This window comes from Trachypithecus francoisi, unplaced genomic scaffold (assembly GCF_009764315.1).
Source record: "Trachypithecus francoisi isolate TF-2019V2 unplaced genomic scaffold, Tfra_2.0 Lachesis_group5, whole genome shotgun sequence".
Taxonomy (NCBI): Eukaryota; Metazoa; Chordata; class Mammalia; order Primates; family Cercopithecidae; genus Trachypithecus; species Trachypithecus francoisi.
In genome coordinates this window covers 146,459,764-146,471,484 of record NW_022681470.1, presented here as the reverse complement: position 1 = coordinate 146,471,484, position 11,721 = coordinate 146,459,764, and the positions used below count along the sequence as shown (strand labels likewise).

At 61.8% G+C, this 11,721-nt stretch overlaps 1 protein-coding gene across 7 annotated transcripts in view; it reads left to right on the top strand.

The window, feature by feature from the left end:
- The first annotated feature begins 750 nt into the window (after window positions 1-750).
- The window catches only part of NFIC (nuclear factor I C), a 110,842-nt gene continuing 99,871 nt past the window's right edge, over window positions 751-11,721 (top strand). For 5 of the 7 annotated variants that reach the window (XM_033199570.1, XM_033199571.1, XM_033199575.1 and 2 more), the window contains exon 1: window positions 8,054-8,205. In XM_033199570.1, coding sequence (XP_033055461.1) covers window positions 8,176-8,205 — 30 coding nt within the window. In that variant the 5' untranslated portion in view covers window positions 8,054-8,175. Of the gene's footprint in view, window positions 1,138-8,053; window positions 8,206-11,721 lie in introns of those variants that run through there. The other 2 variants (XM_033199569.1, XM_033199572.1) reach the window with 2 other exon arrangements.

Below are 11,721 nucleotides of genomic sequence, written 5' to 3'. Positions count from 1 at the left end.
GCCTACTCTGCGGCTGTCAGAGGAGGGGGACTGCGGGAGAGCGCTTGGGGGGGCGCTGCGGCAGGCGGTCCCAACCCGCAGCGACTCGCGCGGCAGGGGCGGGGGCGCTGACCCACCTCGGCCCGGCCCCTCCCCCGCTGCGGAGGCCTCGCCATTAATCCTGATCGGGGGAGGGGGCGCCCCCACTTCCTACGGGGGCCGCTGCGAGCACTCCCCTGCCGCCCCCCGCCTGGAGCCCCTGCGGGACCCCCAGGGGACCCCCGCCCCCAGGTCTGTCGCCCTCGGTGTCGGAGTCTCTGTCTGTGTCCCTGTCTGTCCCGTTTCCCTGCTGTGCGTGTGTGTAGCCGCGTGTCCCCCGAACACCTGCAGTCACCGGCCAGGGCGGCTGGGGGAGGGGTCCTGGGGGTCGCGCGTGGGTCCCTCTGAGGTCTGGGTGTCTTTCTGGGACTGTGCGCCGGTGTGATCTCGGGGTGGCAGCCCCACAGGCTGCGAGTGTGCGTCCGTGTTGGCCTCCTGCAGAAGGTGTGTGTCCCAGATGCCTCCCCGGCTTCAAGCGTGGGTCCCCGTGTGCCCGGCGGACACCCACGGGCGGTGTGTCCGTCACACGCTGTAGGTGCCGCGCGTGGGGATCTCTGCGCGTGTCCGTGTGTGGTGTGTATGTGTCCGCGGCTGAGTCGAGGAGGCCCGGCCCGCCGGTGTCCCCGAGTCGCCTGCGCGCGAGTGTGTGTGTGCGCGTGTGTGTGCGCGCGCGCAGCGGCGAAGGTGGATCCGCTCGCTCCGCAGCGAGCCCGGCCGGGGCCCCTCGACCTGCAACAGCCGCCGCCGCCGCCGTTCCCCGGGCCTCCCCTCGCGCGGGCCGGGCCGGGGATGGAGCCGCAGCCAGAGCCGCTACAGCCGGAGCCGCGGCGCGGAGCAGCCTGAGGCGCGGGCGGCGCGCGGGACCGGGGGGAGGGCGGGCCGAGGGGTGGGTCCTGCGGGCCGGGGGGGCGGGCGCGGCGCGCCCCCTCCCTGGCGCGCTCGCTCCCTCCCCCGCGCGCCCTCCCTCGCCGCCTCCTCCCGCCGCCTGCGGCCCCCCCTCGCCGGGGACCGAGCGCGCTCGCTTCGGCGCCGGCCTCGCCTCCTCGCAGCAGCGCCATGGTACGTCGCCGCACCCACTTTCGTTTTCGCCCGGGGACTTTTTGGGGTGGTGCGTGGGCTCCGGGCGAAAGTTACAAGGTCTGGGGGGACAGGGGGCGGGGGCCACCCGGAGGAGGGGCTCAAGGCGGGGACCCCCAGTAGCCCGTCGCCACGGGACCCCTACCCACGATCCCCCCGACCCCGGCTGGGGGCGGAGCTGGCGCGCGGGGCGCCGCGAGAGACCCCAAGTGGGGGGCCCCTAGCGGGCGCCGCGGAGTTGGCGGGGAGGGCGGGGCTCCCCGGAGAAGGCCCCTGCAACCCCAGGCCGGGCCCCCGCCCCCTCCCCGGGCCAGACCCCAGGCGGGAGGGCGCGGCTCTGGGCGCACGACCCCCGAGCGCGCAGTCCATAGGGGAGCCCAGGCCAAGGAAGGGGCGCACGGCGGGGCGGCGCGGGGGGCGGGGGTCGCGGCGGCCCCCGCGGGGTGCCCCGGCCCGGGCGAGCGCGGCGCGCCAGCTAGCGGAAAATGGCCGCTGCGGAGAGGGGCGGAGAGCGCGCCGCGGCCGCCGCCGGGCGCCTTGAACTTGGAGCCGGGCGGGCGGCCGCGCTCGGCGCCGCGCAGGAGCAGCCGCCCCTCCTGCTCTCGCACCGCCCCCGCCCCGCCCCTCGGCAGACCCCGGCCCGGCTGCCGCGCGCGCGGGGTCCCCAGCTGGGAGGGACCCCCGGGTCTCGGCCGAGCGCGCCCCAGGCCCGGGAGCAGCGGTGGCTGCACTTGGGGTTCCGGTGTCCGGTCGACTGGCGTCTGTGTCGTGCGCACCTCTAGGGGTGCGTGGGAGCCCCTGCGCTCCTTAACGGGCCGGCACTGGCGCCTGGGGGAGCGTCCGGGGTGCGCGCGACTCGGTGGTCGCGTACCTGCCGTGGGGCCGCGGGTCCTGGCGCGTCGGTTCCGCCGCTTTCTGTGTCCGCGTGTGTCTGCACATCCACGTGCTGGCGTGTGTTGTTGTGAGCGCCGCCCGCATTGTGAGGCTGCGGGACACTCTTGTGTCTTTGGATAACTGGGCGACTGTGCGCGCGTCCCTGCGGGGCGGTGTCGTGAAACTATGGCTGGGCTGTGTGTCCGCGGGGCCGCGTGTCCCTGGGTGACCGTGGGGTGTCCCCGTGTGGGTGTGTGGCGGTTGAGGGGGGTCGCCAGGGAGTGGAGAACTGTCGAGTGGCCGCGTTCCAGGGGACAGTTGGGTGCCGCTCGCTGTGTGCGAGTGACTGGCGCTGAGTGACCCCCCAGGGAAGGGTCTGCCTTCCACTCCTGGCCGCGCCTCCCCCAGTTCCTTTTATCCTGTAACTGGGGACTGCCTGAGCGGCGGGGGAAGAGCGCTCCCTCTACCTTTTCAAAACTGTGTCCCTTTACCTCCCCCCTAAGTCCCCTCCACTTCCCCCAGCCTTCGGGGTCCCCCATCCGCTTGACCTAGGGGGTCCTGGCTGGAGGTTCGGGCGCGAGGTGGCGCCGGGACGCGATCACTCGGCGCGCAGACGTCGCTCGCCAGGGGTTGCGCTTGCGCGGGGACCTGCCCCAAGGGGGGCGGGGCGGCAGGGGTTCCCCCCTCCCTGCGCGGCCGTGGAAGTCCCGAGGGGTGGGTGGTTACAGCAGAACAGGGGTTAGGAGGGGCCCGGTAGGTGGCTAAAGAGACCCCTCTTATCCTATGCTGGGGAGAGCCCAGGGACACCCGGACTGGTCCCGCAGTCCCGCAGTGCCGCCTCTAGCACTTGCCCCCAATGGACCAGAGGCTGTGGGCACAGAGAGCTGTTTTCTCACCTCCAGGGGAATCCCCGCCGCTCCCCACCCCCACCCCGCCCCCAGTGTGTTTGATATAATTTTCTAAATAGAAAAACCCCAAGGCCGGGCTGGTGTCTCTCCTGTTCTTCTTGGCGTCCCATCATGGGGGGCTGTTTGGGGTTTGAAGAAGGAGAGAAAACTCATCCCACAAAGACACGGAGACCTCCCCCCACAACACTCAAGGTCACACTTGGGTTGTCACCATCCCCCACACCCACTCCCAGTCTCAGACTCAGCGCTCTCCCTCCGCACTCCCGGATCGGACAGTGGGATGCCCTGGCCTTCAGCATGCGGCATGCACCTCTGTCCCCATTTTCTGTCCTGTGCACAGTGGGACACACGTGCATGCAGTCATAATTACACACACACACCCCCACAGCACTCCCTCACGGTGCCTGTGTCTGTATGACTATGCACACACAACCACACAGAGACTCATGTAGACACACAGGCCTGTCTAGAGACAGATGTCACACACACAGGCGTGCACGGACACACACGGGCAGACGCACTCACGGACACAAACACCGCACTTGTGGGGGGGAGGGGAGGACAACCATGTCGCCCTCCTGCCCTTCCCTGTCCCCACTGTGCTTCTGCAGGGCCAAGAGCCCAGCCCCGGGGAAGAGCTGGTGTGGGAGAAGCAGGGAGGTGGCGTGCTGTGTGTCATTGTGATGGTGCGTATGTGACTCTGTGTGTGCCTGTGTGGGAATACCAGGAGGGTTCCACTTGTGGGTGTGTGTGTGCTTGTAAGAGTGTGTGGTCTGTGCGGAGTGTGTGTGTGATTGTGGACAAGTGCCCACATGTTTGTGGTTGTGTCTGCCCTTGTGTGGGGGCAGCCGTGTCCCTGTGTTGTGCTTGTAAAGGAGCGTCCTGTGGGCAGTTGGGAGGGTGTGTTTGTGACTGTGTGTGCCATGTGGGCCTGTGTGTTTGTGTGTCTCTGCTCGCCCCTCTTTGAGGAGGTATTTGAGGTCAGGTGTGGGGAAGGCTGTGATCATGTATGTATGGGTCTGTTTTTGTGTGAATCTGTGTGCGTATGTTTGTGTCTTTGTGTGTAGGTGTATGTCGTGTGGAGTCTGTGTCTGCAACTGAGTCTGCACAGTGTGTGTCTGTGTGTCTCTGTGGGTTGTAGTGTGTGGTGTGTGTGACTCTGTGTGGTATGTGTCTTTATCTGTACCAGCCTCAATGGCCTATCTGACTTTTAACTCACTTGACCTTAACATCCCTTTCTACAGCCTCAGTTTCTCATCTGTAAAATGGGACCATATGGGACACTTGCAAGGTTCATGGGGAGCTGACATTGTGGGCCCCTTGCTGAGCAGGTGCGGGGCAGGGGGAGGCTGAGTGCACACTGCACTGCTGTATAATCATTTGCCTGCAAGATTTATGTCCTTTATTCTCTGGGTGTGGTGGCTGTGGGGTTACCATGGGGGGCTGGGGTTCCTATCTACCCTGCCTGAGCTGCTCTATGAATTGCATTCAACTTTTTAAAAGTTTTCCTTTAATTACTGAAGCCATTAGTGATCATATGAAGACGACACAACTGTATCCAGAGGAAAAAAATGCAGTCTTTCTGATGACCCCCATTTCTGGGTGGAACCCCTCTCCAGAATGTTGCCATCTATAGTTGGAGCATTTGCAGGTGTCAGAAATAATACATTCTTACAGAGGATACATGTGCATATGTGTATATTTCCATAAAGGATGTACTTGTGGAAATACTTGTGTATTTCCATAAAGGAGATATGTGTGTGTGTGTGTGTGTGTGTGTGTGTATTTTTTTTTTTTTTTGAGACGGAGTCTCACTCTGTTGTCCAGGCTGAAGTGCAATGGCACGATCCCAGCTCACTGCAACCTCTGCCTCCCGGGTTCAAGCGACTCTCCAGTCTCAGCCTCCTGTGTGGCTGACATTACAGGCACCCTCCACCATGCCCGGCTAATTTTTGTATTTTTAGTAGAGACAGAGTTTTGCCATGTTGGCCAGGCTGGTTTCGAACTCCTGACCTCAAGTGATCTGCCTGCCTCGGCCTTCCAAGGTGTTGGGATTACAGGCATGAGCCACTACACTCGGCCAAAGGATATATATACGTATGTGTGTGTGTGTGTGTGTGTGTATATATATGGATACTGTATATATTTTTATAAATACATGTGTACTCTTTAAAACCCTAAATGAGATCTTGAGTTTCCTTGCTGGGTCTACAGCAGTGGGGTCTCAGCCAGGGGTGATTCTGTCCCCAGGGGACACTTAGCTATGTTTAAGGACATTTGTGGTTGTCACGACTGGGGGGTGCTCCTGGCATGGAGTGGGTTGAGGCCATGGACACTGCTCAGCACCCTGCAATGCCCTGGATCGCCCCAACCCAGAGAGTGATCCAGCTCCAGTGTCACAGTGCCAAGGGGGAGAGCCTGGTCTACAGCTTCCTGTCTCCCCGCTTGTCGCTTGGAGACATCACCAGTTGGGAGCCACTGGTTTTACTCAGCTGCATAGTGTCCCGGCCTGTGCCAGGATTACTAAACTGGTCCCCCACACATGGACAGCATGGCGGCTTCCAAACTGTAGGCATTAGTTTTATAGGTGGCAGTCAACTCTTTTGTGCTTCTGTATCTGGGACAGTTGCAGAGATGCCGAAGAGTGAAATAACTGTAGAGAGAGTGCTTTAAAAAAAAAAAAAAAAGAGCCAGATTGTGCTGGAAAGTACCAGGAGCTAAATCGTGCACCCATCTTCCAGGCCCTCCACACACAGGTCTAAATCCACCAACTGCCTTTTTAAAGAAACTACGATGTACGGTTCCCTGCTGTAACCAGGGGCAGGTATTTGCTGACTCGCCTACAACCCAGAGAGTTAGAAGCTGGCGTCGCCCCATTTCACAGAGGGGAAAGCCGAGGTGCAGAGAGATGAAGCTGCTGGCTGGAGGAGACATAGACCCAAGTATGGAGCCCGAGCTGCATTGGCCTGCTGTGTGGATTTAGGGAACCAACTGTGTGTGCTGCGGGGGGGGGGGGGGGGGTCCCTTCCCACTCAAACTGGGATATAGGCTGCTGTTCATACACTTGCAGAAGCTGCTCCCTGCAGCCACCACTAATAGTGTTAACACACCCTTCCCACAGGCTATCTAAAGACTCCAACCTTCCCCACCTTCCGAGATGCGTCCTGTTGCCATAGCCATTTTACAGATGAGGAAACCCAGGTTCCTAGAGGGGCAGTCTGTGGTCTCTAAACGTCACCTTCCAAAGGATTCTAAGCTGCTGAATGAAGGTGGCAGGCAGGGTGGGCTGTGCAGGGGAGGGAGGGTGGAAGGCACGGGGTCTGGAAGTCTAGGAGGATTGTCTGAAGTCAACCGCAACTTTTAAATGTCTGTGAATTTTAGATTTCACCCTATACGTGTCCCTAGCGTGTTTTAATAAAATACTGCTTCACGTTATATTGGTAATGTGGATTTCCAGATACACTTCTCACCATTTAATTCAAATGCTCCCCACAGCTGCACGGTGGGTTTAAAACACAGACACACACACACACACACACACACACACACACACACACACACATTTATGGCGTGTTCGTGATGTGCTAAGCACTGTTTAAATAATGTCACCCTCACGCAGAGAGGAGTCTGGGGGGGGGGGCCAGGGAACCTATGCTCCAGGAATTCTGCTGCCTCCTAGTCTACCTGTCGGACCCTGGGCAAGTGGCTTCCATTCTCTGGGCCTCAGTTTCCTCTCCTGCAACACCTGAGGATAATGGGTGCTGGTATCTTCTGTGCCCCTGGTCCTGGGGCACCTGCCCCAGCTTGGTGAGAGGGTATCATTTGTCCTTGGGAAGCTCAGAGAGATGAAGCGAAATGGCCAAGCTTTCTAAGAATGTCTTTAGTGGACATTTGACTGAAGGTCAAGGCTCTGCTAAGGTCATTGTCCTTATCCCCAGCAGTCCTACAGGATGGGCACCTGTAAGCCACTTTATAGGGGAGAGAACCCTTGGGGTGGGAATGAGAGACACAGTAACCTCTGAACAAGCCTGGGAGGATCCAGGGAGTGAACCGGGGGAGTGTTGGGGCCCTGTCATCAGATGCCCTAGGGGCTCAGACCCAGGCAGGCCAGGTCTCTGCCCTGTTATTCTAGAAGGAGAACAGAATGTGGGCTCGGGGGCCAGATGGCCTAGCTCCAAGCCCCCCTCGCCATACCTCAGTCTTGAGATCTGTGAAAAGGGCACACCCCTGAGGCAGGTGGAAATTATTGGATACCCAGGGGGAGGCTACAAGGGTTTATCTGGCCAGCTGGAGAATCCGCCTGGGCTCCGTCCTCCTGGGGTGCTGGAGAGACACGCAGGCGAGGCCACCCCGTCCCTGCCCCTTGGGTGCTGAAGAGAGCAAATTCTGGAGCCTCCTGTGTTAGCCTGGGCCCTTCTCGCCAAGGAAAGGACGGCTGCACAGAAGCCCCTCTAGCTGGGAACCCGCAGTCCCTGCCTGGCTCTGAGGGGAGAAGGGAGCGAGGGTGCTGTGGGACCAGCAGCTCACCGTGCACCCAGAGTCGTACATCTTTAAGGGGAAAGAGGCGCGCTGGCCGGCCCCTGCGCACGTCACTTCTTCATTCCTTCCCTCCCCCCTGGCTCGTTCATCCAACTTCCCGGCCAGCTCGGGGGTGATGGGGGGGGGTGGGGAGGGGGGGGCCTTAAAAATCCACCTCTGGCCCCTCAATGTCCAGAAACAGCCCAGTACCCCCTCTCCGCTTGATCCGAGTGGGGGTCGCCCTGCAGTCCCGGGGTCCGGTCTAGTGCTCCGGGGCACTGCGTAAATACGGGAGTGGGGGGTCCTGAGACGTCGGGGGAGGCTCTCCTTTCTCGCTCGCGCCCTTTTTTCCCTCGTTTCTTTGAAAGTTGGGTGTTGAGAAGTGGGAGGTTCGGGGTGGGAGGGGAGATAAATGGGGGGTGGGAGGGGAGATAAATGGAGGAGGGAGGGGGAGGGTGTCAGAGGGTGGAGAGAGAGAGACAGAGACGGGGGAGAGAGGAAGAGAGACACCGAGAGAGACAGAGGGAGAGAGGGACAGCGAGCGAGGCGGGCGGCGCGAGAGAGGGAGAGCGGGAGGGAGGAGGAGGGAGACCGAGGGAGGAGGCGGCGAGGAGAGCGCGCCGGCCGCGGGAGGGGGGGCGGGGGGGGTGGTTTGGAAAAATGACTCAGTAACTTCAGCGCGCCCGCTCCGGCCGGCCCTGCGCCTCCCGCCGCGCCCGGGATGTATTCGTCCCCGCTCTGCCTCACCCAGGTACGGTCCTCGCCCGGCCCCCGCCCGCGCCCCCCGCGCCCTGGGCCCTGCGCGCCCCCCACATCCCAGCCCCGGAGTTTTGAAGCCGGAGGAGGCGGGACGAAAAAGGCGCGCGTCCCTCCCGCCATCCCTGCCCGGGATGCCCCCGGCGCCAAGGGCTGGGGTCCGGTGGGGGGATGGGTCAGGCTGAGGGACCCCCCCACACACACCCCTACCTACCCTGAACCCCCTACGCGGGACTCTCGCCCAGCCTCCCCACCCTCGACTCTTGGGACCTCTCCCGGATGTGGGGGCTTGGTCTGCCGATTTGCGCTCCCCCCTACTCCGACGTACTCCCCCCTGACACTCGGAAAGGTCGAGGTGGGGGCTGGTTCCCCTCCAGCAAGGGCTCTGCGGGAAGCCCCCCGCCTGCCTCTGAGAGGAATCTAGGGGGTCATGATTGGACCCTGGGTCTCCCCAGCTGGAGAGAAGGGGACCTCTCATGTGTCTCCTCTATGTCCCCCCACCAAGGTTGTACGGCCGCCCTGGCCCTGGGCCGCCTTTCCCCCGTTATTGGCCCACGTGTGCGTGGAGGGGGAGGGGGCACGAGAAGTTGGAGGCCCAGGAGGGGGAAGGGTGCTCTGGCGGCCCGGCTCGGTCCCCCGCTTTGCAATCCCCCCAGCACCATCCCGGTATTTTCGCTGCATCGATTCTGGATTCTGTAGCCGCCGCCGGGAGGAGCGGGAGGCCCGGCGCTCCGGGTCTGGCCTGGGCACTGCAGCGCTGCGGACGCCCTCGCCAGCCCGGCACCTGCCCCTGCCCCCTCCCCCTCCGTAGCCTCTCACCCCTGGCCGCACTCCCAGACTGCCCCGGGGCCCAGCCTTGTGCAATGGCTGAGGGGGTGTATGGGGAGGGGGCGGCCCCCCCCAACTCCTTCCAGCCCCAGACTCCCCGGGGACCCCGAGGTCTGCAGGTTCCGTTTTCTAGATGGCTGCTTTCCTCCTTATGCAGTGTGTCTTTAGGCTGGAGAGGTTCTGGCCTCAGTTTCCCCTGAAGTGATGTGCGGCTAAGGCTGGTTCTGGAGAGAGGGGCGGTATGGCGGGCAAACTGTCAAGTCTGGGCATGTGGGGGGTGCGAGTCCAGCGAGGGCCAGGCCAGTCTTAAGGAGCACTGTGTGGGGAGTCTGTGAGTGCCCGGCTTCCGCCCCAGGGCATGGTGCAGTGAGGGACCCCCCACGCCAGGCATGGCTCTTGTTAGGGTGTTCCTCTCCAGCCCCCTGCAGCCGACAGGGAATGTGGGGGCTGGTGCTGAGGGGGTCTGAGGCCTGTCCTACCTATGATCCCCTGAGTGACCTTGGGTAAGTCCCTGTCCCTCTCCCAGCCTCAGTTTCCCTTTCTGAGCAGCTTTGGGGAGGGGTTCCCGAAGACGGCATCTCTTTGAAGCTCTCCAAGAACAACCAGGGTTGAGTGGGCATGCTGTGTGACCTTGGGCAGGCTTTGAAGTCTCTGGGCTTATGGGGAGACCGAGGTGTCCCCGCTTTGTCCTCGCCAGCTGGAAGGAGCCATTTGGGAGGGCTGAGCGGAGGGGAGGCTGTTCCAGGCTGGGGAGGTTGGAAGGCTGCCTGTGCACCCTGGAATTCCCCCATCAGGGCTGGTTGGGAGCCATCCTGGTTGCTGGGATTGGGGGTAGTGAGAACCCCAGTCCAGGCGTTGCTTCAGAGAATTGCTAACTCGGCCTCAGTTTCTCCAGGAACAGGGCAAGGACCAGCCAGGAGGGCTGTCTGTGGAAACCGAAAAATGGAGAGGCTAAAAGCTAAAAACAAAAGCTCTCCAGGGTTGCTGCGTGTAAGAGACAGAGATGAGAAGACAGAGAGGGGCAGAGAGACAGAGGCAGAGAACTCCTAGGCCAGGGTGGGGACAGCAAGTCCCAAGTGCAGGGGGCTCCCTCCTCTCCTGTGATTCTCCTCTCTGCCCCTCCCTCCACCCCAGCCCCAGAGTGGAGCTGGGGACCCCCTTTCGGGTTTCTCTTCAGCCTGAATGTAATCCCCACTGCTCCCCCAAGGCCCAGCCTGGTCTGGGGTAGCCAGCGGGGCGGGCTGAGGGACTCAGAAGGACCCTGAGTGTCCCATGCAGGACCCTCCCACCCAAGTCCTGGCTGCCTGACTCAGTTTCCCAAATCATATCCCCTCCGTTTCTGTCATCTTGGTCTATTTTTGTCTGTCTCTATCTCTATCTTTCTTTCTCTCTGTCTCGCTCTGACACTCTCTCTGTGTCTCTGTTTCTCCCTGTCTCTCCATCTGTGTTTCTCCCCGCCTCTGTTTCACTCCCAGTCACTATTGGTCTCTTTCTGTCTCTCTTTCTCATCCTCTGTCTCTGATGTCTCAGTCTCTCCCTCTGTCTCTATCTCTTCATGTCTATCTCACCATCCCTTTCTCCTCTCTTTGCCTCTGCATGTATCTCTGATGTGTCTCTGTCTCTGTTTCTCTGTCTCTGTCTCTCTGCCCCCTTCCTCTCTGTCTCTGTGTGTCTCTCCCATATGTCTGTCTGTCTCTTCATCTCTGTCTCTCCATCCCTTTCCCCTCTCTCTGTCTCTGCGTGTCTCCCCTTGCCCCCTCTCTCCCTGTCTCTGCATGTCTCTCCTTACTCCTATCTCTCTGTCTCTCTCTGTCTCTGGGCCTCCCTCTCCCCCCTTTTCCCAGCTAATTTTACAACCTGAGCCCAACCGAAAATAGCTCCCTTTTAGCTGATCCGACCCGGATCCTTCTCGGGAGCCGAGGCTGGTGGAGGGTGGGGGGGCGCCTCGGTGCCAGCCCGCTCTGTGCCACCCAGGCCCTGCCCGCTGAGGGGGGAGCGGGTGCTGGCGGCCCTGGGGCATTCTGGGAGCCCCGGGCCAGGCTCAGCGGTGACTCAAGCTCTTTTTCACTTTTACTCTTAAGAGGAACTGTGTGGAGCCCGTGGCTCCCATAAATCCTGCCGGCGGGAAGGCCGGCCTCCCCGTGTCTGCTCTGGGCCTCCCTCCCTGCCTCCCTCCCGTCGGCGCCACCGCCACGTTATTCTGGGTTTGGGGCCAAGTCCCTCTTGGCTGCAGCGTGGAGGATTCCCCGGGCCACCTCCACCCTGCCACCCGGTCCCTGCCTCATTCATTCATTCTTTCCTTCATTCCCTCGTCCCATGCCCTCTCAGAGTAGAGCATGCTTTGCTGCCATTTCTCCAGTGGGGAAACTGAGGCTGGGAGGGGCTGTCCTCCCACCCCAGACCCCCGACCTTTGTTGGATTTTCTAGATCTTCCTTAAGCATCTCCTGGGCCCCGGGGATAGGAGAGGGTGGGGGAGGCAGCAGGGCGCAGGCCGAGTGTGGGTTCTTAGAGGGAGCTTGGGGGGTGCCTACCAGGAGCAGGGAGCCTGCAGCCCCTCAGGGCTGGCAGAGGGGCTAAGAGTCAGAGAGGGCCAGGGCCTGCCTGAAGCGGCACAGCGGAGCTGGCAGAGCTGAGGTTCAGGCCATTGTCCATCTGGCGGCTTGGGCAGGTGGGTGCTGTCTC